This window comes from Sapajus apella, unplaced genomic scaffold (assembly GCF_009761245.1).
Source record: "Sapajus apella isolate SASKATOON/1434 unplaced genomic scaffold, GSC_monkey_1.0 scaffold38, whole genome shotgun sequence".
In the NCBI taxonomy this organism is placed as follows: Eukaryota; Metazoa; Chordata; class Mammalia; order Primates; family Cebidae; genus Sapajus; species Sapajus apella.
In genome coordinates this window covers 9,001,256-9,028,617 of record NW_022436978.1, presented here as the reverse complement: position 1 = coordinate 9,028,617, position 27,362 = coordinate 9,001,256, and the positions used below count along the sequence as shown (strand labels likewise).

General features: G+C 40.3%; 1 protein-coding gene across 1 annotated transcript in view; it reads right to left on the bottom strand.

Moving 5' to 3' along the window:
* Positions 1-3,846: 3,846 nt before the first annotated feature.
* Positions 3,847-27,362, bottom strand: part of MB21D2 (Mab-21 domain containing 2) — a 132,432-nt gene continuing 108,916 nt past the window's right edge. The window contains exon 2 of the mRNA XM_032298242.1: positions 3,847-6,686. Coding sequence (XP_032154133.1) covers positions 5,422-6,686 — 1,265 coding nt within the window. The 3' untranslated portion in view covers positions 3,847-5,421. The remainder of the gene's footprint in view (positions 6,687-27,362) is intronic.

Sequence of the window (27,362 nt, the reverse complement as noted above, 5' to 3'; positions counted from 1 at the left end):
ACTCCAGGTTCTGTTATCAGAACACAGTCCAAGGTTTTACCTGTTATCTGAATGCAGGCCTCCCTATGCAGGCACCTAATAAAATTTATCCTAAATAGTAAAAATAGATTCTAATACCAGAGGAAGGATGACACAGAAGAAAGTTTTTTTTTTTTGAAATGGAGTTTGCTCTCGTTGCCCAGGCTGGAGTGCAGTGGCACTATCTTGGGTCACTACAACCTCTGCCTCCCAGGTTCAAGCGATTCTCCTGCCTCAGCCTCCCAAGTAGCTGGGATTACAGGCATGAACCACCATGCCCGGCTAATTTTGTATTCTTTGTAGGTTTAGCGAAACAGGGTTTCACCATGTTGGACAGGCTGGTTTCGAACTCCTGACCTCAAGTGATCCACCTGCCTCAGCCTCCCAAAGTGCTGGGATTACAGACGTGAGCCACCACGCCCGGCCAGAAGTTCTTAATTTGTGAAACAGACAAACAAATGAGTTAAAACACTAACTCTGCCCTACCACTTAATTATCAATATAACTTTGAACAAGTTACCTAATTCCTGAGTCTTGAAGTTTAGACTTACTGTGTTTAGAGTTGTGATATTTATATAGGTTCATGAAAATAAAGCACCTAACAAAAACTGTACAGGCAGGTGTTCAATAAATGTTTCCTGTGCCCCACTGTAGCTGTTGGTGCAACTTAATATGATTTTTAAAAATAATATTCTGTCAAAATGAATACTCCAAGTGTGTAAATAGATTTTTAGATCTAAAGTTGAGATTTTGGAAACTGAAGCAATTTTACTAAAAGCTAGAAGAGAACAGCTACCCCAATCCACATTGTACAAACAAGAATATAAAATCAAAGATATAAATTTTCAACTCTATCCAAAGTTAGCCCCTTTTATCATCCGTGATTAATTGGTGAGGCAGAAAATGGCAAGTGAAAAATGTATCAATGCACCCTCACCAAGGTCACATTAAGAGTCCATTCATCCCGAAAAGAGAGGGAAAGTGGTCCAGAGTGCAAACATTCTCATCTTAGCTGCCATACCAGATTAAGACTACATGTCTTTATACATCTTTGAACACCAGTATATTTACATGGTGTTTAATATTAGACTTTTCTGAGATTTCTTGCTTATTCTTAACCACGCAAACCCAGTCATACAATCTCTCTGATGTTCGCTGAATGTTGAGACCCAACCGCAGAGAAAAACTGTCAATTCAAACTCAGAAAAATAGGGACACAGTAAATCGATATAAAATTTCAGCATGATGTAAGAAATGGTTTATGAAACATGCTGCCTTTGAACTCATCGCTAATAGAATAGCACTGGAATTGGTCATAGAGAAACGCAATTATTGTAAATTATTACAGCGTCAATCCTTAAAAAAGATATTTTTCCAGGTAAATTAACATAAGGTAGAATTTTAGATATGTAAATAATTCTCCATTGGTGAATATTTATTCTAAACAGTGTTTAGAATATACATTCTTTACCTGTTGAAGAAATTACAGCATAAGAGATGCATTTTAAAAATTAACTGTTTTCCTCAAAGAGGAGGACTGAAACCATAATCATTTAAAAAATATATTTGTATTTACTTGACATTAATAAAGAAACAGCAACAGAGAATGATCCCTTTCCTTCCTTTAATGTAAGTAGTAGCTAGTACTCCATTTAATTACGGAAAGGGTTATCCTCTAGGCAAGACTATGGGAGAGTGAAGTAAGCCTTGCCCAGATTCCTACCTGAAACAGTCATACCAACAGCCCCTCAGTGACTTAGGGAAAGAGGTTCTGGAAAGAGCTTACTGGGACAGAACTTGAGGCACCTTCTCTAAAGACCACTGCTGAACTCTGAAGCCACGGGGAGCCCCCAGACCCTAGGAGACCAGCACCCCTGCTCAACACATGCCTCCTTTTCCTTCCCAGTATTACCAGCAAAGGCTGAACTCCAAGTCACCAAGTCAGAAAACTCCTCTCAGCAAGACAGCGATCTGATTCTGAACCACCAACATTTAGTCATGACTAGGGGGCTTAATTCTTCAAGGAAGTGCATTATAAAAGTCACCCCAAATAAACCTCCAATTGGCGATATGAAAACGTGTGTGCTCACGCTCGTGTGTGTGAGCGTGTGCCTGTGGTGCAGAAGTGACCCGGGGCTCTTACCCTCCTTTTCACTTCCCCCACCTTGCCACCCAGAAGTAAGATTAGCCACATATGCCTGCTTCTTACTTTCTCTGAAATAATTCTGTAATTTCAGAAATATTTTTAAAATGTCGGGTGCTAATCGGCTCTATCCACTTCAAAACCAACCTGTACTTGCATCTTTGGATCTTCCATTTCAGAAGAGAAACCCAGAGCGCAGAGAATAACCTTTCAAAATAGGTTAAACCGGTCCTCATTGGAGAATTGAAGGCCTATTGAGTAATAGCTTATAAATCATCCACCCCTCCCCCGCCACCGATCAAAAAGTCAGCTATGAGTAATGTTAAAATTATGACTCCAGCCTTAAGGCATTTTATTCTGTGCTGGAAATGAAGTGATTTTAACCAGTTTTCTGAACTTCAGAAGGATAGACTGGTAATTCAATGATTTGCTTCAATTTCAGATAAGAAAAGGTATCAGATTACATCCCATTGCTATCCACCCTCAACATCTGAGCCAGCCTAGGTTATGGTACCAACAGGAAATTCCAGGAATTTTTTTTTTAAGGATTTTTAAATTACTAGAGCCCAGGGTTCTCTAGACCTTTTAAGTGAAGTTTAACCGAGAATTCATTAGGACTAGAAGTGGCCAAAACAAAGCAAGGCCAAGAAGATCATTGAACTATGTTTCTCTTTATGCCTGTAATGGAATTTTGTCTGAAAAGACAGCATTTAAAATATTTGAAATATTGCTAACTGTATCTGAGATGCCAGTTCAGAGAACAGTTATGGTAGTTTATAGTTTAAAGCAACAGACGTTGGAATATGCTTGCTACTTTGATGGTTTATAACTATTTTAATCTACAAAGTGTAATGTAATGGTCAAACGATGATATATTTCTAAGACTTTAGCAGAAGCATAGTTATTACAGAGGCTATTTTTTTTTAATTAATCAAATCAGATAGCATAAACCAGCTCTTAGATAGAATATATGGATAACCCTAATATCTATCCCCAGAAAGAAAGGGAACACATACACACACGATAGTTTAAATATACTGAGGTAGTTTGGCATACCAGTTTAAATATTTTGATGCCTTGAGCCAAATTCAAACAGGCTAAAATAACTTAAGTGTTGACTCGTTCAACTAGAAAGTCTAGTGGAGGAGAGGTCTCGGACCTGGAGAATGTGGTGGGTCATGTTGTAATTCCCGGCTCTCCATAATGCCATCCAATGTCGGCTTCATCCTAAAGCTAGCTCTAGTCATGACTGCGTGATAGTTGTTGGTAGCAAAAGAATTCAAATGTTTTCTCCTCCATATCCAGAGACTGCATGTTTCTGTCCCAGCATTCCAGCTTGGAATGTTGAGCATGTCCCAGACTGGGACATGCATCCTGTGATACCTCCTGCCTCCCTTGTTCATGTTTGTGACCAGGGAAATGGTTTGTGCAGATTGGCTTTTCCAATTACGATCCATTTCCAGTGCTGGGGATGGAATCATTTCCTGAGCAGGACAAGAATTATGTGGAGGATAGACACTAGTAGTAAAACTGAGGAAAGAGGAAGGCTGAATCTTGGATGTTCACTATATGGACAACTGATCTGAAAGACACTAGAAAGCCCACAGCTGTATTTACTGAAAATTGTTGTTAGTATAGTACTATTAAGAAAATAATCCCCAGATTACAAACTAACAACAACAAAATTTCAAGGTCAGTATGTTTCTTTTTTTATTATTGTGTTTGACTTAGATGGTTGAATGATTTCATTTTCATTTATAAGCATTACAATAATTTCCATGCAAAAACCCAAGATCGCAAATGTCTGATTTCAATTGGCCAAAATCCAACCCATAAGTTTGGACATTCAAGACCAATATGAAAACGTTGCTTGATCTTTCCATTAGTAGACATCATGGGTGTCCTTTGAAAGATCAGCAGGCCTCCTGACCTCTTAAACACCAGTTTGCCATGAGTCCATACCAAAACAGGGAGCCAATGCCTTGCAGCACCTAAATCAGGCAAGTAAGTTCATTAATGAAGACAGGACACCTCTATACCAAGGCTGCCACCCACAGATATTTCCTGGTTTCTGCTCTATAGCAATACCTGCTTTTGAACAGACGTGATATCTTCTATTTGGGGATTGTAAGTTCTTCCGACTGGTTTTCCTCAAAATCTCGGGAAGAGGAGAGACTTTACAAAAAAGCTTATCTCTATGACCCCAAAAGGAATACATAAAAAGACACCTACTTTATCAAGCATGTATTTTCCCCAGCTTTAGACGGAGTCAACATGTATAAAGCGCTTTCAAAACTTCTCTCAGTAAGACAGGAACCAGGAATATCAAAGAGGGCAAAACAGGACCCCACAACTGAAGGAGAACTAAGCAAATGCAAATAATTATTCCATTGATAGAGAGAAATGGGCCAAATGAAAAAAAAATAGAATTTCAAGAGTGTTAATTTATATTGAAACACACCTTGCAATTCTGACAATGGCAAACAGTTCATTAGTGCAAATAATAATTATAATGGTATGTTCTTTAATAGGATTTAAATAAGGCTTCAAATAATTACATATGCTAAAACTAACATTTGGAAACCTTAATTCTGTTTGGAAAACTGTCAAACACATTCTTCAAACCAGCCAGTGTTCTCTGATTTGAGGACAGTTACATTCAATGAAGTTGCTCCAAAACACCATTGTAGTATTATCACTTTCAAAGTTTACATTGCTTGGTGGAAAAAGGGGAAACTACTCTGGTCACTGGTCAAAATAAATAAATCCAGCTAACATGCCAGGCAGTTCCCAGATTCTTATGGTTCTCAAATATCAGTAGTAGTGAAAGCTCATTAAAAAAAAAAAAAGACAAAAAATAATAAAAATAATATAACAGAATCTTTAAGTGTAAGAAAGAGATTTGTTTCCCATACCCATTAACAAATTTGCACCAAGTATGAAACAGAAAAAAGCAAGAGGACTCATGGGCATTTTCATCTATGGCTCAAGATCTCCTTAAAAAGAAAAAAAAGATCCAACAAACTAAACAGCATGATAGTAACTACAAAAAGTAAACAACGAAATCAGAGGCAGAATATGAAATAGTAATATACTGTTTCAGAGCCTGCACCATCCTGCAGAACCAGGAAACTTAAAATTTGTTCTTAACAAATCCAATCTAGGCTGGATATGTAAAAAACAGAAAGATAGCATCACAAACCACACGACACATTATCAGAGTTTAAGAACCAGGAAAAAAAAAAAAAGTCAGCTAACACTCAGAAAAATTTGTCGTCAATTCTGAAATGGGGCCTTGTGACATCATCAGGGTTGATAAAGACAGAGATTGACTTCCCCGGGTTCTCAGTCACTAGCTGCTGCAGTTTTTTGGCCAAACGGTCATCAGGCTGGTTGGGGTCCCCACCGTCGGACTGTGGAGAGGGGATGCTGGTGGTGCTGCCTCGCCTCTGGAGCTCCAGTGTCAGCCGGTTGGCTGCTTTGACATGCTCAATGGCGGTGCGCAAGTGCTCTGCCGGGTCTGAGCGCACAGAGGACAGCTTCCGGGCATGGAGCATGACTGTCTCCTCAGACAGGTGTTCCAGCATGTTGCACTGAGGGATGAAGTAATTGGGGCACATCTTGTTGACCAGACAGTGTTGCAGGTCATCAATGAGGCCCAGCAAAAAGTGGGCTGCATAGTCCTCTTGGGCCAAGTAGTTGGCTGGAAGTCTGTCACAAGCCCAGAGCATCATGCTCCGCAGGTGATAGGGGCTGATAGCCTTGGGCCGGGACAGCAGTTTAATGATGATGGCTTTGCAGGCCTGATAGGCCTGCATGAGGCTGCTGGAGATGCACTTCTTTAACTGCACCTCGCTCCTGGCAAAGGACAGCCGCCATTCGTTGTCCTTCTTACCCTTGTAGGAGCAAGCAGGCACCAAGTAAAACCCACTGATGACCTCTTCCTCAGTAATCTTTCCATCCCAAAAGTGGTTCTCCATGAGCCAGCTCTGGGCCACTGCAGGCCAACCTTTGAAAGATACCACAGGGACAATATCGTACAACATGCGACTACTCCCTACACCCAGAATGATGGAGATGATGGTCCCATTTTTTTCTACCTTTTCCACCTTTGGCATCCCTCGCTGGGGTTTCTTCTGTATTTCTGATAGGACAACGCTGATAGAATCATAGAACCAGTCAGCCACTTTGGTAGGTGAGAAGAAGTAATTGGTGGCACCATTGATGTGATCTACGATGGTGCAGCAGTCTTTCCATTTACTGATTGTCCCCTCATCAAAGAGCCGAAGACTCAGCCAAGAGTGGCACAAGGCTGAGTGGCGCATGTCAAGTGTCACGGGCTGATTACGGTCATGCAGCTTGAGGGCTGGCACCAAGAGGGTAAAGTCCATGTCATAGTCGGTCCCCCGGGCGTAGACATTAAGCTCATCTAAGTCCAGATCCACCACGCCTTCCCGGACACCTCCAGAGAGCAACAGGTACTCGTTCGCCACTGGAAGTTTTTGGTCCAGCTTCTGCACCATTCCTAGAAAGAAAAAAGAAAAAAAAAAAAAAAAAACACTATTATGGGAAGCACAGACATAAGAGTCTTATGCATGAATACAGAATGCTCTGATGTTCCAAGAACCAAAATCCATTTATCAGTACAAAACCAGATCTCAGGCTGCTGCACAGACCTAGCCGACAGTACTTACTCACCAGTGCTAGAATCTGCCCTTTTCCAAGTAAAAGAATTACGATAGATTTTTCTCTCTCAGTGAAAAGCAGTATCATTTTCAATAATAAACCAGGGCCCCACCACCCCCAGTCATCACCTCTGTTAATGCAATTGCCATCCACTCAGTTATCCAGACCAAAAAACCTCAGCAAATTTCAACTCCTCGCTGCCCTTCTACTGCCAAATCTTTTCCATGGAACCTCTGCCAGGGTTTCTCACTTCCTTCCCTGGTCTCCATTATCTCCTGCCATCATATGAGGGTAGGCCTTTTTTACCTCTTGCCAAAGCAGTTTTCCTCCCAGGCTCTTCACACTTACATTTTTCATTCTACCAGCTGTTCTCAATGTGGGCTGCAGATACTTTCAAGGGGTATAACTCTCTTTATAATAATACTAACACGTTGACTTTTTTTTTTTTTTTTTTTTTAAGAGACAGGGTCTTGCTATATTTCCCAGGCTGGTCTCAAATTCCTGGTCTCAAGCAATTCTCCGACCTCGGCTTCCCCAAGTGCTGGGATTACAGCCATGAGCCACCATGCCCAGTCTTGTCTGATTTTTTACTGTGTTGACATGTGTACTAATGGTACAAAAACAATGGAGGTGCCTTAGTAGCAGCCAAGACGTTGATGTCAAAGCAGTCAGTGGGTTCTAAACCAATGACACGTATTCGTAATTTTTTTTTTAATCCAGTTTTACTTAAGAAAATCCTGGATGGAGAAGGAAAATAAGTTATTTTATTAAATCTCAACCTTTGAGCCATTAGAAAGAGTATCTTCCTAAAAGTCTGTGTGATGAAATGGAAGTAACCATAAAACCTCACTTCCTCATACTGAAATAGGAAATCTGTCTTCAGGAAAAGCACTCACGTAACTGAGTTGTGAGCTGAACCAGCTTCTTTGTTCATGGAACACCATTTTTACTTTAAAGAACAACTGAAAACTATAGTTATTTAGTCTTGGGTATTTGGCAGACATTTTCTTCAAAGATGAACAAAATGAGCCTGGCTTCAAGGAAACTACTGACAATATTTATTGCCAATGATAAAACTGAAACTTCTAAGAGAAAATTAAATTTAGAAAACTCTGCATCATGAGCGTGACATCTTCCCAAATTGTATACATTTCTGATTAAATTCGTGGTGATATTAACAAAGGCGATTTTTGACGAGATTGTGAGTCCTTTGAGAGAACCATGTCTCATGCATTAAACAGGCACAGAAGACTCCATGCATGCAGTAGGCACTTAATTGAAGCTATGAGTAAATGATAAAGGAACGAATGCATGAAACTAGTAGGTAGACAGAATGATAGATGTAATTAACATAAATGCTTAAATAAAGGCCAGACTTAAATGATTGTTCCACAAACGATATATACGTTCTCTCCTTTATTACATACTTGCTTATGCTTGATTATCTGACAAACTACCAGCATCATCCTGTGATTTATTTAACAGTGTTTACCCAAAGATCATAAAGACCTACCACCAACTATTATAATATTCCAGTATTCATTATAATTCATGGTTTGCTGTTCATAGGACAATCCCAAATCAAATAAATAAACCATGTACATGTGTTTTGTTACCATTATTGCTATTCTCTGAATGTTTGTGTCCCCAACTACATGTTGAAATCCCAACTTCCAATGTGACAGTATTAGGAGTTGCGGCCTTGGTAAGTGATTAGGTATGCATGAGAGTGGAGCCCTCAGGAGTGGGATTGATACCCTTATAAAAGAAAGCTGAGAGAACTTCCTCACCCCTTCTGCCATGTGAGGACACAGCGAGAAGACAGCCATCTGTAAACCAGGAAGCCATCCCTCGCCGAACAATGAATCGGCAGGCACCTTGATATTGACTTTCTTGACCTCCAGAATGGTGAGAAATAAATCCCTGTTGTTTATAAGCTACTCGGTCTAGGTACTTTGACATAACAGCCTGAATGAACGAAGATAATTTAAAATTTAACGCTCATTTATTAAAATGTGCTCTTTTTCACTCTTTAAAATCCTATTTTTAAATCATATTAACCATGAAAAAGTAACATATTTAGTAGCATTTCCTTAGACACAGAAATATGGCAAGTTATTTTCTTTTAAAAACAGTAAGTTGGCCAACATTATAGTGTCAACAATTCATCAGAAAGAACATCCAGCAAACCTGACTTCTTGGCTGTTTCTCACGCTATCTGCACTGTGATATGGCTTCCAGGTCTCTCTTCAAAAAAGGACTTATCCCAGCTGATTAAATGCTATCCCTTAAGGATTGTCTCAGCTGCAAAAGGCTGTCTTAACCAAGATCAGGTCCTGTGGCTGATGGAGGTTGCAGGTGCACATGCAATAACTGATCAGTGTGGGACTGTCCCAGCTCAGGATATTCTGAAGGGCCGTTCAAATGCTGAGCTCCCAGTGGGGTTGGCTATGGCGAATGATGTGCCTGCAGAGAAACAGCTTCTCCTACTTGAGCCTGCTTCCTTCCTCTCTTCCACAGCTGTAGATCCCAAGGGTGCTGCTTCATCTACATCCTAACTCCGTTTCAGAGGCTGCTTCCTGAGAAACCCAACGTACTACACTAAATACGATCCAAGCAAAACAGGAAGTACTACATGCTATCCATGCGAAAACAGTCTTCACTAAAAATTCAGCATGGAAAATACGTTTTTCCTTTTAAAAGTGGCTTTTTAAAGCCAAACTTAATCTGGAAAGTTCTTATAAACACCAAGACAAAGATCCATTTCTCAACTGTCATGTTTTAATATTACCCTTATCTTTCCATGTAAAGAAATACTACCACCCCATGTTTTGGTTATTGCTTTAAAGGATAAAATTGATTTCTCAGATTCCAGATTAGGTAGTGAAAATCATTTTCATTACTTTATGGACTCACATGTTGGAACAGTCACTTTCAGTGAGAAAAATTTGATAATGAAACAGTTTAGTCCTTATTTCAAACATTCTTTCACTCTCGCATTCAGAATGCCATAAATATACATGAGAAATACTGTGAAATGCTGTGTGGTGGTTCGTTAATAATATCTGAATCAATTAAAGTGATATTGTTATTGAGTACCACACTGCTGTCTCCTCTTAGGCATAACGAACTCAAAATCCTATATATCCTTTTGTCCTGGACAGAAGAAAACTGGCTTTGGGCACACCAGCTAAGACTTGCCTGTATAATCAGGGTAAGTTGTGCCTTAACAACCTAGATATAATTTCTATACAAAAAATGCCACTCAATTTTGCCTGGGATTGTCACAATTTTGTTTGTAGTCTTAGGTAAACCATAGCTGAAACTCCCTTCTGCCCTCTGCTGGATTTAAGAAGTTTTAACCTATTTTCACTCGTCAATATAGATACTAGAAAATTCCCGCCAATGAAAAACATATTTTCTTTCCCCCCAACTGATGTTTTTCCATCTCGTTAAAATGTTGACCCTTTATCCAAAGGAGCCAATATAAAGTACTTGGCTAAATTCTAATATTCAGGAGGTAGGGTAATTTTGAACACTTTTTATTCCTTTTAAAGTGAAGAAAGACCTTTAGCAGCAGAGAGAATGTTGCAGACACTCATTTACTAAGCCCCTAGAAGTTAAAAACAAAGTCCCTAAGGCCACACTGTTCTAGAAGCTAATCCCTTCGGACATCCACATTTCCATTTAGCCTCCCTGAGCCCATTAGTCTGCAATTTTACAAATGATATGGTAACACAACTGGAGACTTCTCAATCTCCAGTGTTACACAAGCCCAAATGTCTTCCTTGAAAACTTTCCTGGGCTAAGTTTAAGTGAAAATGAGCTGACATCAGCCATCATGGCAGATGGGTTGCCATGCAACCAAAACACAGACAGGGCTGGAAGGGAAAAAGACAGAGGAGGGAAAATTTTCAACTGCACACTTTGGCTGTAGGGATCAGTTCCAACAAGTGCCATCTCTGAACTGATCCAAGGTTTTTCTGTATAATTACAGGAGGTTAAGATCTAGTGACTCTGGCTGTTTAGCTATTAGATTATCCAAAGCTGTGAGTGGGAACAAAAGGAAGATGCACATACACGACTGAGCTTGTTAGCAGCAAAAATGAAAAGAAAGAATAGAGAATAGCTTATTCCCTTGGGTGGGTCTCTTCTTTTCATGGAAGCACTGGCATATGCTTGCTCTTAAGTAAAACTGCCACTCAACCTCCTTTCCCATAATTCTCCACTCCTTGGTTTTGATATATTTCATAGTTTTTACTAAATAATATCTTTCCTTTTTTTTTTTTTGGAGACAGAGTCTGTCTCTGTCGCCAGGTTGGAGTGCAGTGCCGTGATCTTGACTCACTGCAACCTCCGCCTCCCTGGTTCAAGCAATTCTCCTGCCAAGTAGCTGGAACTACAGGCATGTGCCACCACGCCCAGCTAATTTTTGTATCTTTAGTAGAGACAAGGTTTCGCCATGTTGGCCAGGCTGGTCTTATCTCTTGACCTCGTGATCCACCCACCTCAGTCTCCCAAAGTGCTGGGATTACAGGCATGAGCTACCGCACCCAGCCTACTTAAGAATATCTTAAGAACACCCTTTTATATAGATACTTGGGTCCTAAGTTTAAGGAATGTGTTTCATGTCATCCTTTTAGTTATGTGCTGATTACCTTTAGAATATCAAGTGAAAAATGGAACTCTGTCCCTGACTTCATGTTCTAGTGAATAAAACTATATCATATTCCATAAATTGAAATTGTAAACCTTCATTATTCAAACATATAATGTCAGATTGTTAATACTAGAGCACAAAAAGTAAGTATCATTTCCTGTCGTCTTCACAACCCCATCCCAGTAAGTCTATGAAAACGCAAATGGAGAGTTCAAGAAATACTAAGTAGATAAGTCAAAATAGTATTTGTATAGATTTCTTTAAAATACACACACACACACACACACACACACACACGTTGAAGGGAGAAAGATTTATAAAAGAAGTATAATTTTTTATCTTATAAAATTACAAAATTAGATAAATTTTATCTTTTTATATACCTTTGACTGTATCTATATATGCCTGAATAGCTCAGTAATATTCATTGCTTCATATAAAACCAATGGCTCCAACTTGTGCAGCACATACCAATAATAAACGGTGCCTCATTCTGGCAGTGGGTTTTAATGGTAGGCAGGTGGGATGATGTTGACAAAGTCCTTTGGTTTTGATGCATCCCCTAGGGTAAGTCTCCTCAGTTGACAATAAACAATATAAAACCTTCCTATAAAAATATTATGGTTTATGTTTCAAGGGAGGAAGTATTTTTGTCAGGCTTACTTGACATTCTGAGAAACATCTGAGATGTGGCCATGTCGACCTTTTCCTAAGAAAGTCACTAATATATGGAATTCTTAATGACCCCAGTTGGAAAAGGTTTTAGCCCCTTCCTCGTTTATGCCCGGAAATCATCTATCTGAAGAAAAAACTGGTTCCAAGAGGAGAAATCATTCATTTGGGGTCATACAGCCTTAGTGACAGATTACCAGCATTGCTGCATTGCAACATTTGCCACAAAGATCAGAATGGCACATACATACTGATCTCCTACTGAAAACGATCTGACTTGACGTGAGTGCAGAATGGCTTAAGAGGGAAGTAACAGAGGTCTCAGGGCAATGTGCCAGCTTTGCATTTTCATTGGTCAAATCTTTAGTGGGACTTTGTGTTGAGAAACATGAAGTTTACCCTGCCCCCGTGGCTCCCTTGTGGAGAATATCTTTTAGTGTGCAATTAGTGGTAAGCAGTTCACAGCTGCCTACTTGGTATATATTTTGGGTTATGAGTAAATACAGAACACCCATTTTTTTTTTTTTTTTTTTTTGAGACGGAGTTTCGCTCTTGTTACCCAGGCTGGAGTGCAATGGCGCGATCTCGGCTCACCGCAACCTCCGCCTCCTGGGTTCAGGCAATTCTCCTGCCTCAGCCTTCTGAGTAGCTGGGATTACAGGCACGCGCCACCATGCCCAGCTGATTTTTTGTATTTTTAGTAGAGACGGGGTTTCACCGTGTTGACCAGGATGGTCTCGATCTCCTGACCCCGTGATCCACCCGCCTCGGCCTCCCAAAGTGCTGGGATTACAGGCTTGAGCCACCGCGCCCGGCCAGAACACCCATTTATTAATAAGAATCACCTATCAAGAGAGAATAAATACGTGGATCAGAATCTGCTTGGGGCCTTCAGCCTGGGATGCTGTCAGCCCCTGAGGCTGTCAGCTCAATAGGCTGCTGGCCTCCCAGATAGACCCACTTTGCCATTCTCTCTGGGTGTCTGGCCTCTCATTGCCTTTAGTGCTGCCTGGGTGGGGGTCCCCTGACTGAGCTGGTACTTGGTAACCTTGGACAACTGGCAGAACATGTCTTGACCATCCACATTTATCATAAGGAAGAATAGGCCTGATCTGCCTTGATAGAGCCATTAGTATTCCCAAATAGACTGTGAGGCCCTGGAAATACAGCAGACAAAAATGGAGCTCTCCAGTGTTTCAATATATTCTGAGTTATTAGTACTCACAATTATGATAATATGTTTTATATGTCAAAGAGTCTGTTTTACTTTGCATAATCTGAGACAACTGCATATAATTTTATTTTTTTAGAAAACTGATTCACTCATGTATGGTAATGGCAATGCCCTATTGACCAGAATATATATATAGTAATAGGACTGATTTAAAAGATGTCTCTCCAAAGGAATCTTTCTTGGTGTTTCCCCATTTTGATACTGATATGTATGCAAGAAAACTGGACTCAGGACAGGCTTGGGCTTGGGTCCTGGGCTTGCCATTTACCATTTAAGTGACGTTGACAAATTAACCTGAGCTTCCAATTTCTTAGCTATTAAAAACAAACTGATGAAAAGTAAATAAATGCATATAAAAACCTACCCTTACAGGATTGCTATGAAATGTCTAAGCACATAGTATTTAGTTCATTTTCTCCATATGTTCTTCCTTTTTCCTACCACACATAAAACTGGAAGAGCAAATAACACAGATTCCACAGAGTTATTTTAAAGATGCAATTAAGATAATCTATTTAAAGCCTCTAGCACATGCAAGGCACACAAAACATGTTAGATGAAGGGAAACGAATGAAGTATTCTCTCCTCTGGCTATACCAAGACTGCTGCTAGCCCATGCTGCTTCCTGTGAGTGGGTGCCATCATGTGGCTCGACACACAGGGTGGCAGGCAGAGGGCAGGCTGGATTCTCGCCCCTTCTAGTCCTCTCACCCGGGTACCCCATGGAGTGAAAAGCCTGTCCATCCCAGTGGAGGGTCTTGACCTGAACTCCTAAGTCAGCACTTTTGACACCTACTGTCATTGTGGGCTGTGTTCATGGTGTAGCCTTCCTTCTAAACAAGATAACAATATACAATTGTCCCTTGGTTCCAGGAACCCCTACATAAGCCAAAATGTGGGCATACTCAAGTCCCATAGTTGACTTTGTGGAATCACTTATACGACAAGTTGGTCCTCTAAGTGGGTTTCATATTCTGCAAATAGTGTATTTTCAATCTGCATTTGATTGAAAAATACCCACCTACAAGTGGACCTGTGAAGTTCAAACCTGTGTTGTTCAAGGATCAACTATAAAGCATTTGGCACCGTAACTCATGAAAAAGCATAGCACATGAAAGATCCTGTCTTAGATGACATCTATAACCTCCCTGTGGTCAAGATTTTTTTACTGCATTGCTAGTACAGACTTCAGATAAAAAGGCACCTGCTTTTTGTGTGTACCATTGCTTTCAATCAACTTGAATACTTCATTAAGCACACCCGAAGGTAATGGAATTTGCTGCACAATATGAAATCCTGTCACCGTATGTGTATAAAAGTGTTTACTAATAATCTAAACGACAGGAAGAAAAAAAATTCCTCTCTAATCTTCTATTATTTTCCTTCTTAAAAATTAAAACTAGAGTTCTTAAAAACTGGTGGGCTTTGTCAAAGTCTACTAAGCGATTTTAAGCAGCGAACATGAGTTAGACCTGGACTCAAGTCTAATTCACTCATGACCAACATCAACCACGGTGGGTCTTGGCTTCCTTAAATGAGATTGTAGAACAATGACTACAAGTTTGTTGGGTGGCCATGGGAATAAAATGAGAAAATGCACAACAAATTACTTAGTGTGTGGTGTTGTGCTTAGTTGGCAATCGGTAAACAGGGTTTGTTGGCACATGCATGACATATGAATATATTATCAATATATTCTTTCCCATCAAATAAGTCCTGCCCTTTCTTTCTTTTCAGTACCTAGGATAGTTTAATAACCCATGGTTTTTGCCATTCAGAACTTACAGGCAAGACTCAAAAGAGAGTCTTATTCGCCCCACCTAGCAGCTTCCCAAAGTCACAATAGGGTACAAACGTTACAGACTGACAATTTATAAGAGTGTTCACTTTAGAAGGCTCATTTTTGAAAGTCCAAAACGAAAAAAAAAGTAAGTGAAAAGCAAGAGTAATGCTGATATGGTGTCAAACAGCTACATAAGGATACAGAAATATATCAGAGATGACCACATTAATGCTCTCCTGATCTTTACAAGAACCCATAAGCTTGCGATGGAGATGCTCAGAATTAAGTCAATTGTACCCCTTCACTGACTCTTTGCCTGTGACCCAGCTGGGTCCAGTTTCCATTCCTTTCTCACTTTGAGATGCGTATATAAACTACTTAATTACTCCGATTGGAAAGCTGTGTTTAACTGGAAGGAGAATGGGGGAAAAGTCTACGTTTCAGAAGAAAAATAATGAAGTAGACCATGTCCAAGATATTGTAACAAGGATGAAGATAGGATTCAAAACGCAGATTTTATTTATTCACAGTAAGTATGAGCGTCTCCTATGAGCTAGTACTGTGCTAGACACTGAAGTCACAGAGGTGAAGAGAAACAGACACTGTCCTCACTGTATAATGCTAATTATTTAGTGAGAAAGCCAAATGTTAACTGTATCAATCAGGATAGATGAAGTTAGGCTGAGTAACAAAGCTAATCTCAGTGATCCAAAACAACAAAGTTTTATTTTTTATTCATACTAAATGACCATCAGGGTGAGCGGGGCAGGAGAGACTGGGGTGCTTTTCTTTCCTTAATTGAAGACCCAGATGGATAGAGCAAGCCTTGTCTGGAAAGAACTTCACAGTCACTCTAGTGGAGGAAAAGACGGCTCTGGAGGTTCTCTTTTCGGCAGTTATATGCTCTGGCGTGGAAAGGACATACATCATTTTTATAAACAAATCACTGGTCAAAACTAGTCACATGGTCCCACCCAGAGCCATGAAAGAAAGCACAATTCTACCACATGCTGGGAGAGATGGGAATCTATGATATGCAGCATGAATAGCTCCCATACGAATCAGATAATTACACATGAATAGTATATGATTATAAGCTGAGATAATACCACTAAAGGAAGTGAATGCAGTCCTAGCCAAAATGCAGAAGAGGAAGAGGAGGAGTGAAAATTGTTTAGCCTGAAGAATAGAAAATTCAAAAAGGCTATGACAGCCATCTTCCAATATTTGCTAAGTTGTGCTAGTAACGGAGAAATGGAATTTACCTTTATGGTTCTGCTAAGTGGAACACACAGAGAGAAGTTTTCTGTGTCATGTTGTAAACTCATCCACCAGGTAGAATTTTCTAACAATGTTGGCTGTGGAGGCAGTACCTTCCCTATCCCAAGAGAAGATCAATCAGAACTTTCAGCAGGGATGGAGTCTCAGTATAGACGTCTTCCAAGTGGGCTGGCCATCACAAAAGCCTATTACTGAAGACAGACAACTTAAAGCAGACTTCTATAGCCACCTATGACCATCCAGTGTGGGCCCAGTAACAGTGGCTGTAAGAAGATCATAATCTGAGCATTAAGTCCAAATGCTGGATGCTGCCCTTCCTTCTCATCTGGCCTACTCTGTGGCATTTGTAACCTGCACCTCCACTGCACATTCTCCAGCTGACTTTACCAATTTGCAAAGAGATAACTAATACTAGCAATGACACACGTAACAGCAAAAGAAGAGCTGATAGTACATGTTTGAAGGACATATATCTCATGACAAGGACTCTCTGTGAAGGGCACAAACTAATCGATGCCACTACCATGCGCTAAGGCACAGGCCAAATGCCTTACCTGTGCCATCTCATTCAATCTTCTTAGCCTTTTCAAGTGAGAAATAGTGTCCCCATTTTACAGATAAGGACATTTTTTAAAAATTAGCAGCCAAATAAATTGGTTATGGCCATGACAGCTGACCTGGGATCCAAGTTCAAGTTGATCCTATGCTGCTTTCCTGCATGAAATGGGCTTTTCTAGGAGAGAATAAACAACGTAATACCTTTGGGCCTTTAAAATTTCCACATAAACAGTGCAGAAAACAGTAAGTAGAAATTTATTTCTCCATCCCAAAATGAAACAAATTCTATTTTGGAGTAAACAGATTTCTAAAGCAGACTAAAAACTGACTTTAGTCATCTCTGGGCAATAAAGTATATGAGCAAATGGGTAAAGGATCACAGGAAAGATGATTATAAATGACATGACAAAAAGGTACTTAGTGCTGTGACACACAGCTAGGTGCATGCACATGTGTGCGTGTGCATATGTGTTGCATACTTAGCTCTTGCACAACTTTCAAAGAACATTCCACCAGTGTTTTAATCACAACAGTATCCTTGAAATTCTTTCAGGCTTCCAGGACAAACTCTGAAAATATTACCACATATTCAGATGCACAGTCTAATTTGTTATTTTAACTCAACATCAGAGCCTTAATTTGAAGGTCATATCCCCTAAGTTTCTACGACTAGGTTGAGGAGACAAGTGGATGTAGCCAGGAACATGATAACCAAAAACATACTAACCACAAAGCTAGAAACTCTTATTGAACTCTGAAGCAAGAAAGTCTTTTCCCTTTACAGACACAGCAGTATCTATTACAGTCACATTTTGTCTCTGTACAAAACCCGTATCAGGCACACTGAGATATGGAGAAAGAAACAAAGAATTCTGTGTCTTCTCTAAAAACAAACTAAAACTGGTATCCATCAAACTGTAATAAGAGATAATGCTCCTGTGACCAGCACCCTAAAAAAATGTGTCAGTTTCCATTTAAAAGAGACCCTGGATCTGTGATCTATACTACACATTCGAATTTACTAAATTAGCTTAAAAATGATCCCAATTTATATAAAGAACCTCCTCTAAAGAACTTACAAACTATCATTGGCTAGTCAAAGAAGACCCTGTCTTACTTTAGACAAGTTTACTAACTTGTTTTACTGTTTAATTCAGAAATTTTCAAACATACACAATAGTAGAGATAATGGTATAATGAATTTCTGTGTATCCATCACCAAACTTCAACAATTATGTTTGTCATTCTTATTTATCCCATTTTTTTTTTTGCAAAATAAGGTAAATCCCAGACAACCTATAATTTTACTCATAAACAATACTTTCTCAGTTAGACAAAGACATTTGTCTAAAGACATCTGTCTAAAGACTTAAGTATGACCACCATTCTCATATCTAAACAAAAGTAATAGTTCCTTATTATCACAGACTTCACTTGAATTTACATTTTTCCTTGTGTGTGTGTGTGTGTGTGTGTGTGTGTGTGTGTGTGTGTGTGTATACGCACGCGCACACATGCATGTGACTTTGTGCATCCTGCCCTGTGTCCCCAGCGCACCCCTGGGTTCACTTGAAGCTGTGACAGGCAGTCCCCCAGATGTTGCCAGACCCTCTCCTCAAGGGCCAGTGACTCTGCCCCTCTCCAGCCACTGCCAGGAAGTACAGAGGAGTTAATGCAAGAGAACTGATACGGGGGCGGAGGGAGGAGGGGCAACTGTCAACCAATGGAGCAGAATCAGTAGATAAATGCCCTAGCTTCCCCAGACTCTGTGGGCGATTCTACATTGGGTTCTACACAACTTCTCAGATTAACCCATTCAATAGCTTATGAATGGACAGAATCTTTATCGGCTTTTCTTCCTTCTGTCTCAATTGTTCTATTCCCTCACTCCTGTTTCTTAGTATTACCTCCAAGTAAACTCCCATAGCAAAGTAATTCTTGTTTCCAGAACTGTAGCAGGTAGAGGGGGGTGTAACGCATGGACAGACAGGCTCATGTCTGTTAATAATTCTTGATGAAATTACAACATTTCATATGTACGACTGGCCATGAACCTGAAAGTGTAAGCTAATGACAATGGATTACTTGTTCTTTCCCAAAATCAGTTATAGATCCATTATACGTCGTATAAAACTAGATCTGGGAACAATTCTCAAAAAGAGTTCATTAGCCTTCTCCGATCAGCAAGCTTGCTTTTCTGTGCATTTACAGTTAGCAACTTCCCTATTATTTCTTGCTTTGTTGTTATTTCAATTCTCGCCACTTCTCAACAGACACGTTAAGATCTCTGGAAAGCTGTGGAGAGGTGAAAATCCATACATTCTTCGGATACAGGCATTTCTTCCTTAACTTCCAAAGAGAACAATGGGGATTAAGTTGGGGAGAGTGAATAAAAAAAGAGTTTACTTCAGGAACCAACCTTCAGACTGGAGCTTTGTTCAAATAGACTCTCTTTACTCATACAAAAAAGCCTCAAGCCAAATTTAAATTGTACAGAAATAATTCTAAATGATATGTTTAGTCTATTCATTCAATCACATTTTGTCTGTACATTCTTCACCCCCCACCCCCACCCCGGAGATGGGAGTCCCACTCTATTGCCCAGGCTGGAGTGAGGTGGCACGATTTTGGCTCACTGCAACCTCCGCCTCCCAGGTTCAAGCAATTCTCCTGCCTCAGCCTCCCGAGTAGCTGGGACTCAGATGCGTGCCACCACACCTGGCTAATTTTTGTATTTTTAGTAGAGACAGAGTTTCACCATGTTGGTCAGGCCCATCTCCAACTCCTGACCTCAAATGATCCGCCCACCTTGGCATCCCAAAGTACTGGGATTACAGGCGTGAGCCACTGTGCCCGGCCCATACTTTCTTTAGTGCAGTGTTTACACCGATTATCAATTATGTGTTTACCTGTCAAGTATCCCTCTGATGACCTGTGTATCTGCCACCCTAACACAGGAGAAGTTCAGCAGAGTAAGCTAAATCAATAGGTGGTGTAGCCTAATGACAGAGTTTACTGAAATAAATTCTATCTTTATAGAGGATGACAATGTCAGGTGATATACTTAGACTGACAACACTGTCATTGTGAGACATGATGAGAGGCTCCAGAGCCTCTATATCTGCAAGCAAGGGTATCATATCACACGCTCAGAAGAGATGAAGGAGAAGTTAGGGGCTTGTTAATGATACCGTAGCTACAAAGACACATCTCCTCCTGTTCTTTGAGAGTAGTTTAGCTCTAGGACATTCTCCAAAGCACCAATTTTTAAGTCTACAACGTCATCAGAAAAATAGGAGAAAAGTTACTGTAAATATAGTGTGATCTACAATCAAAGTCTAATACCTGATTTCTAAAAACATTATAACCATGTATTTTTTCCTTTGATATGTAAGTGGAGAACCTACAAATAAATGGACGTCTTCCTACTAAGCCATTCCCAATAACTGCCAGGAGATGGCATCCACACTCTACTCATTTACCAAGAGTTTTCTAGTTGGGTTCTGAGGTCTTAAAATCCTAGAATAAAATCTTTGGGGAAACAAGCTCATCAAGGGGCTAAAGATGTGATAAGACTACATTAAAAGCATCAGTCCCAGGCCTTACTTTGAGGTTCCACCCAGTGACTTACAAGTTTTCCATCTGGTTCCCCTGCAAAAATACTCCTGATAATTTAGGAGCTAAAGGGATCATCTAGATTGAGCCAAGACTGAAAGATGCTTTGTCTTGGCAAGCCACATGGCTGACAATGAGTTCCCAATGCATATTCAAGACCTCATCGGAAGGCACAGAGTGCCTGTACTTACTGCAGCTGATTTTTTTTTTTAAATGAATGAATGAATAAAGCCTCAGGTTCCAGGAATAAAAGAAAAAGAAGTCACAGGAAACAGTCATTGATGTTATGAGGTTAAGACACTACTCTTCCTTCAAGACAATTTCATTCTGTACAAATGAATAAATATACTGAAGACCTTAGGAGCTCAGATGATTAATAAAATGAAAAAATTTTTAACCTGTCTTCAATCAATACATTGTCAAAATAAGCAATACATATATTGTATGATGCTTTGCAGTTTCCAGAAAATGGCCACAATCATTTTCCCATTTGTTCCCTATAATTACTTGGTGAAGAGCTCTAGAGTTCTCAATGTAGTGATGTGGAAGCTGAGGCTCCTGGCCCTGAGTAACTAGTCAAGATGAGTACACTAAGAATCCACGCAGTTCTTTGGCCTAATCTAGACTAAAACTAATCCGACCACCCACAATTATTTTGAAGGACAGGTGGAGGGATCATTTGTTTTTTTTCCCATCAACTTGTCAATCTGTTGCAAGGTAGGAGAAAGGGCTCGAAATGCAAAGCCTGCTTTATTGGGTGGAGTCTATGATGGTTATAGCTAGACTGCCCGGGCTACTGATAAGATACCCTTCTTTCCTTACCTATGCCAGCAAAATAAACACACATCCTTGCTGAAAAATAACTTGTTTTTAAGTGTCAATAGCCAAGTGCTTAATAGCTATTAATCAATATTCCACGTGGCTGATTAACAATGACCTCCTGCTTCTATTGTTTTCATCTGCACTTAAATAAGTAAATGTTATTTCAAATACTAATTTCCTCAATACAGTTTTCAAATAAATAAGTAATATCCTAAAAACATGCTATTTTGAAAAACAATGAGTTAGTAAGCCTTAGTTTTTCCATCATATAAAGCTGGAATGTTCCATACATCCAGAAGTTCAGATTAGTACAGCTACACTTATCTCTGTTAATTTAAGAAAGGGCTAAAGGATCAAATGAGTTTTTCCAAGGAAAACAAACACACATATAAAAAAATACTGACAACCTGACAGACTAATAAAGAGGTGAACCTATTTCTGAGACAGAATTGCCTACCTGATAATTGCTTTCAGTATCTAGGTAAAAACGTACTTTTATTGCTGAGCTTGAAAATGTTCAGATCAAAAGAAGTCAGACTTAAATAACCAGCCAAAGCCGTCTGCAGAAGTTGAAATTTGCAGTTTAAAAGCATAGGTAGGTCATTTAAAAGAGGGCAAAGCTGCCGTGTTTTTAAATCCATGCCTGCTCAATAAAAAAAGAAAAGTCTTTGACAAAGTCAAAGATGAATCCCATAAAGCTGAAGTGGGAAAGTTATATTTTGAAAGATGGCTTCTTTCGTCTACTTTCCCCCAACCATCTAAAAATGGAGCAAGTCAGTGGATGATCAGTGGCATTCAAACACTCCAGCCCGAAATTATTAACCAAAAGATTGCTACTAAGGGAGAAATAAGAGTTTCTTTAATTGTTATTTGAATCCGTTACAAATTCACTAACTCTTAAGACTCTGGAGACTGAAGTTTAAGTTGTATATGTGTTCCCCACACAAAGAATTAATAAATTGGAGGTTATTGGAGCCACAACTGACTTCAAGGTTATTTATTCCAACTGCCATGGTACATGAGAGACGGCTAAGGCCCAGAAAGCAAAGGTGACACAGCACTGCATCTGGTACAGGTGCCAGAAATAGAACCCAAAGGCCTTGACTCTCAATCCAGAACTCTCTACTTCGTATGTGGGTCTCAAACCAAGAGGCTTGTTAAAAATGCAGATTCCCACGTCTCACCCCAGAAGAACAGAAGCATCATCTCCAAGGAGACATGTGTTTTAAACTAGCAATGTTGAAATGCTTTTAAAAATGGAGACTGCCTCTCTCTCAATTTCAAAGCAAAAAGTTTAACTGCATGAAATCGGGAAAGGCAAAGCTGTCAAGATCGAGGGAGGAATTTACTGTCTTGGTAATTCTCTAAGATCTTGAAGGTCTGAGACTGGCTACTCTTCAAATCAGGAAAGACAACTTTGGCGGGCTTTCGGAAACATGACAGTAATTGAGATTCAGGAGGGATGTGGCCAGTCTCTTTCTTCACAACTGGGGAATTCATTCATCTCTAACCACCCAAGTATCCATTTACTTTGAAAGAAAATGATGTGTCTGTGCTAGATTTCTGCTATTTTTTCAGGGCCCTCATCTCCCTCTAGGGAGACTGATAGGGACTGATTTTTGTCCTCAATTCTCAAGTATAGACAAAGTGAATGCATCACCAGCCGAATCCTTAAGGACAACTGGCACACATACCACACTTTGCTTGGGAGCACATATATGGGGGGTCAGTGAGTATCAAGTGTGGATCTGACTTGGCAGCCAAGCAATAAAATTGCAGTGATGGGCACAATTACAGCTCAGTTCTTAAAACCAAAAATCACAGTTTGAACAGTTTGAATAGAGGTGTACAATTTCCAAAGCTATCTATTGTCCCAGAGTTGAATTTAGAGACCACTAAATACAGACACCTGTATTCATACTGTGTCCCTTTCAAAAGTCCAGTTTGGGTTTTAGAGTGAAGTGGCAAAAAGACTAGAGGACAAATCTTTTAAAAGATGGTGTCTACTTGAGAAAGGTCAGTAAAGGTCTCAAACCCAGGTGTGCTATGATTGTGAGATGCAAAAATTCCACTTTTAAAATAGTGACAAAAATGACATTTTGTACAAAGACCCAAGTCTTGTGATGAGAGTAACTTTCAGATGAAAAATCCCATAATTCCAGTCTAAAAAGAGGTGGTTTGAGGAGAAACTCTCCAGCAAAATCATGCAAAGTTTTCTGTCTTTCCACTAGAGGTCATGCCTTCCTAATTTTTCTTTAGTTGTTGAAATGGTTCCAACCCAAAAAGTAAGGCCTGAGGTTGAACACAAATTTTTAAAATTAATACCTAATTTTCCTAGGTACGTTTTCAAAGTGAGTCAGAATACAGTTCTTCTTGCTGGTGAATTTCAAATGCCCACATGCTGTTTGCAGCAATTCTACTGTCATGATGGGATGTCACCCCGTTGTTAAGACTGACAGCTTCGAGGTGAACAAGGAAGACGGAAAAGAAAGAGTCGGAAGAGATAATGTGGAGAAAGAGTATTAATTTAGAACGCAGGCGGCCGGGCGTGGTGGCTCAAGCCTGTAATCACAGCACTTTGGGAGGCCGAGGCAGGTGGATCACGAGGTCAAGAGATCGAGACCATCCTGGTCAACATGGTGAAACCCCGTCTCTACTAAAAATACAAAAAACTAGCTGGGCATGGTGGCGCGTGCCTGTAATCCCAGCGACTCAGGAGGTTGGGGCAGGAGAATTGCCTGAACCCGGGAGGCAGAGGTTGCGGTGAGCCGAAATCACGCCATTGCACTCCAGCCTGGGTAACAAGAGCGAAACTCCATCTCAAAAAAAAAAAAAAAAGAATGCAGGCAAAATTGATTGTGGACCTTGGCTTCATGATTCATTAGCTGTGTGACATTTGGATAAGTTACCTGACTTTCTGAAAATTCGGTTTCCTCATTTAAAAAAAAAAAAATGAGGGTAATGCCATCTTTCTCACAAGGTTCTTGTGACACCTGATTGAAACAGTTACATAAAGCTCCAAGTACAGTTTCTGGAACTTTGCAATACTGAGAAAATGTAATTGTGTTTTTAAAATCACATTCTGTTCATACTTCTGTAGGTTAATGAATAACACTAGTCTTTATCCTGTTATTTGGGCATGAGACTTTTAAAAAGAAATATTCTATGTAACAAACCTGCACGTTCTGCACATGTACCCTAGAACTTAAAGTATAATTATAATTTAAAAATTTTTAAAAAGAAACATTCCGGTATTTTTTCTACCTATTCTACTACCTCCCTCCTTTTTTTTAATTTTAGTTTTTAATAAGTAACGTAGTCATGTGGTTCGATATTCAACAACATAGACGTGACTGTGGAAGGACAGATCTGTGTTTGATCACCCCTTTATTACCAAGAGCTCCTCATGCAGTGCTTTGTAATGCAAGTAACCGTGTGTCAAGTAATGTGGGTTGAACGGGTGAAGCCTCTTGACAATTCTGTCAGCTTTGGAAGGGACAGAAAACACTTTGAAAAGTTAACACACAGTGATTCATCAACATTAAACAGGTACCACCAGAGCCCTGCACCATCATTCAGCTGACAAATACTTCAGATTCGGTCCACAAAATGTTTGTGGTGTAGTGTCCTCCCTGCACTCCCCATGCCACTGTGTCACTGTGACAGTCCAGCCAAGGTCCTCACACCTCTCACAGGGACGGCTGCAACGCCTCCAAACTGCCCTCCACTCCCACCACTGCATCCAGCACGGCCTGCCAGAAGGAGCTTCTGGAAAGATGGGCTCTAATCACATCACTCACCTGCTCAAAATCCTTCTATAGTGCCCCCATCTCTGTAGCCAAGGCCTCCCACACTCTGAGGCCAACCTCTGTTTTCGTCCCTGTCTGAACTGCTCCCTTATGTTCTGAATTGGCTCCAACCCTCAAGTGGATCCCCCCACAATATGCGAGTCCCCCAAATATGTCCAGCGCTTTCTAGTCCCTAGGCCTCTACTTGTTCTGCTTGCCCTCCCTCCTTGCCTGGTGAATTCCTGCCAATTCTACCCACCTAAAAGCTTTTGCCTCCTAACCCCCCACAATCTCACACATTATTTCCTTTCCCCTATCATACGGCATTGGTACTACAGCTATTTGAGTTCATTCTCATGTCTCACACACAAGACCGTGAGTTTTCTGAGGACAGGAATGGAGCCTAGTTCTCCTGCATCCCCCTGTGTTCTATGTCTGGGATTTAAGCCACTGAGATCTAGAAACAGTCTGACCTGCTACAGAATATGTCACTGTAATATGAACCGCTTGTACAGGACTGTGAAACAGCAAAATGATATCAGCACAATTAAAAGTTGTATTGCTTTTACATGCAATTTTTCTAGAACACTACTATTTTGTACAATCAAGAACTAGCAGCTAAATAAAATGCACTCAAACACAGAACACAGCAACTCAGAGTTCTCGTCTCAGACGGACGTGTGGTTCTTGGTTCAGAAAGCATGTGGCTTTTCTTTTTGTATCGTTGCCTATGATCTTAGTCCACTGCATCCTTGTCTCCAAAATTCAACAACTTAATCTTTTCCTTACAATCCTTTTCATCAGGCTGCCCTCAATCATTTTTAAAGGTTATGTCCTTTTTAGAGTGATATTTCTTTACCTTTTAGTATTTGCTTTTGTTAATGTCCAGGTTACAAAGTCAAATAGGTTTTGGGTGGTATGCTCATAACCCTGCGTTTCCTATAAGTCATGCTTGTTTTTTGAATGCAACTGTGCAGAATATGAGGATTTTAAGGACTATATATACTGTATTGTTATATGAGCACCTAGAGCAGTGGTCAACTTAACTGGAGGTGGAAGGCCAACTGCTGGTCTTCGTAAATGATTAAATGAATGATTACAAGGTCCCTCAATACAGTTCCCTTGAATGTCAATTGTTTGAGCCAGCTTTCAACTAACTGAATATTTGAGAGACAGGAATTGAGCTTTTTTGCTAGAATCTGGAACTGCCAATGGAAATGCTCTTGGGGAAGACAGGCTGCCCTGACCTGGCGCTGGAATCTAAGTGACTCATAGTTTTCCCGGAGAGCTGAGCATGTCTGAAGAATGCTAGGTCTCAGGGCTCCTGAAGAGGGGGAGGACATCTAGAGGAAAAAGGGAAGGGAGACGAAGAAAAGAGAGTTAGGAATCAATGTTTACAGAGTATTTGCTAAGGCCCAGTGATATTATATATTAAGATTTACATGAAAAAATCTTTGTTTGAGAATCCTCAATTTACAAGAGAAGAAAGTCAGGTTCAGTGGTGAAGGGGTTTGCCCATGGTGACTAACACAGGGTTCCTGAACCCAAAGCACTGGCTTTTCACTGCAGTGGTGGTTTCCAAACTGAGAGCAAGGGCTGGGCCTCCGGAGGAGCCCTGTCATGAGAGGAGGGTGGAGGCGGCAGATGAAGTGCAAGGAAAGAATCTGAGAGTCAAGTGAGCAGAACCTGGGCCTCCCACCCCCACTTCAACCACTTTGATCGGTTTCACATACTGGGCTTCCTCTTACGCTTCTATTTAAAGGAAAAGTCCTACAGTTTTAAAAGGGAGATGGGGAAAGGGTTAGAAAATCACTGCATCGTATCAAGCTGCCTGTTTCCCGATTCTGCCTGAGGCTGGCCCCTCAGCAGAAAAATAAATCAGTGCTTACGAAAGATGAACTCTATGCAGACCACTGTTGGAGGGGTCCCCAAGTCCCTTCTCTAATCATTCCAAAGCTGTCCAAAAAGACTACTTTTAGGCAACTGTACTCACTTGTTCAACTATTCTTAGCCATTTCCAGGTATTCCAGCTTGGGAGGCACCTAACATCCACCTGCGGAAATACAGGCACCTTGGAGAGGAGGCCCTGCAACTCCTGCTCT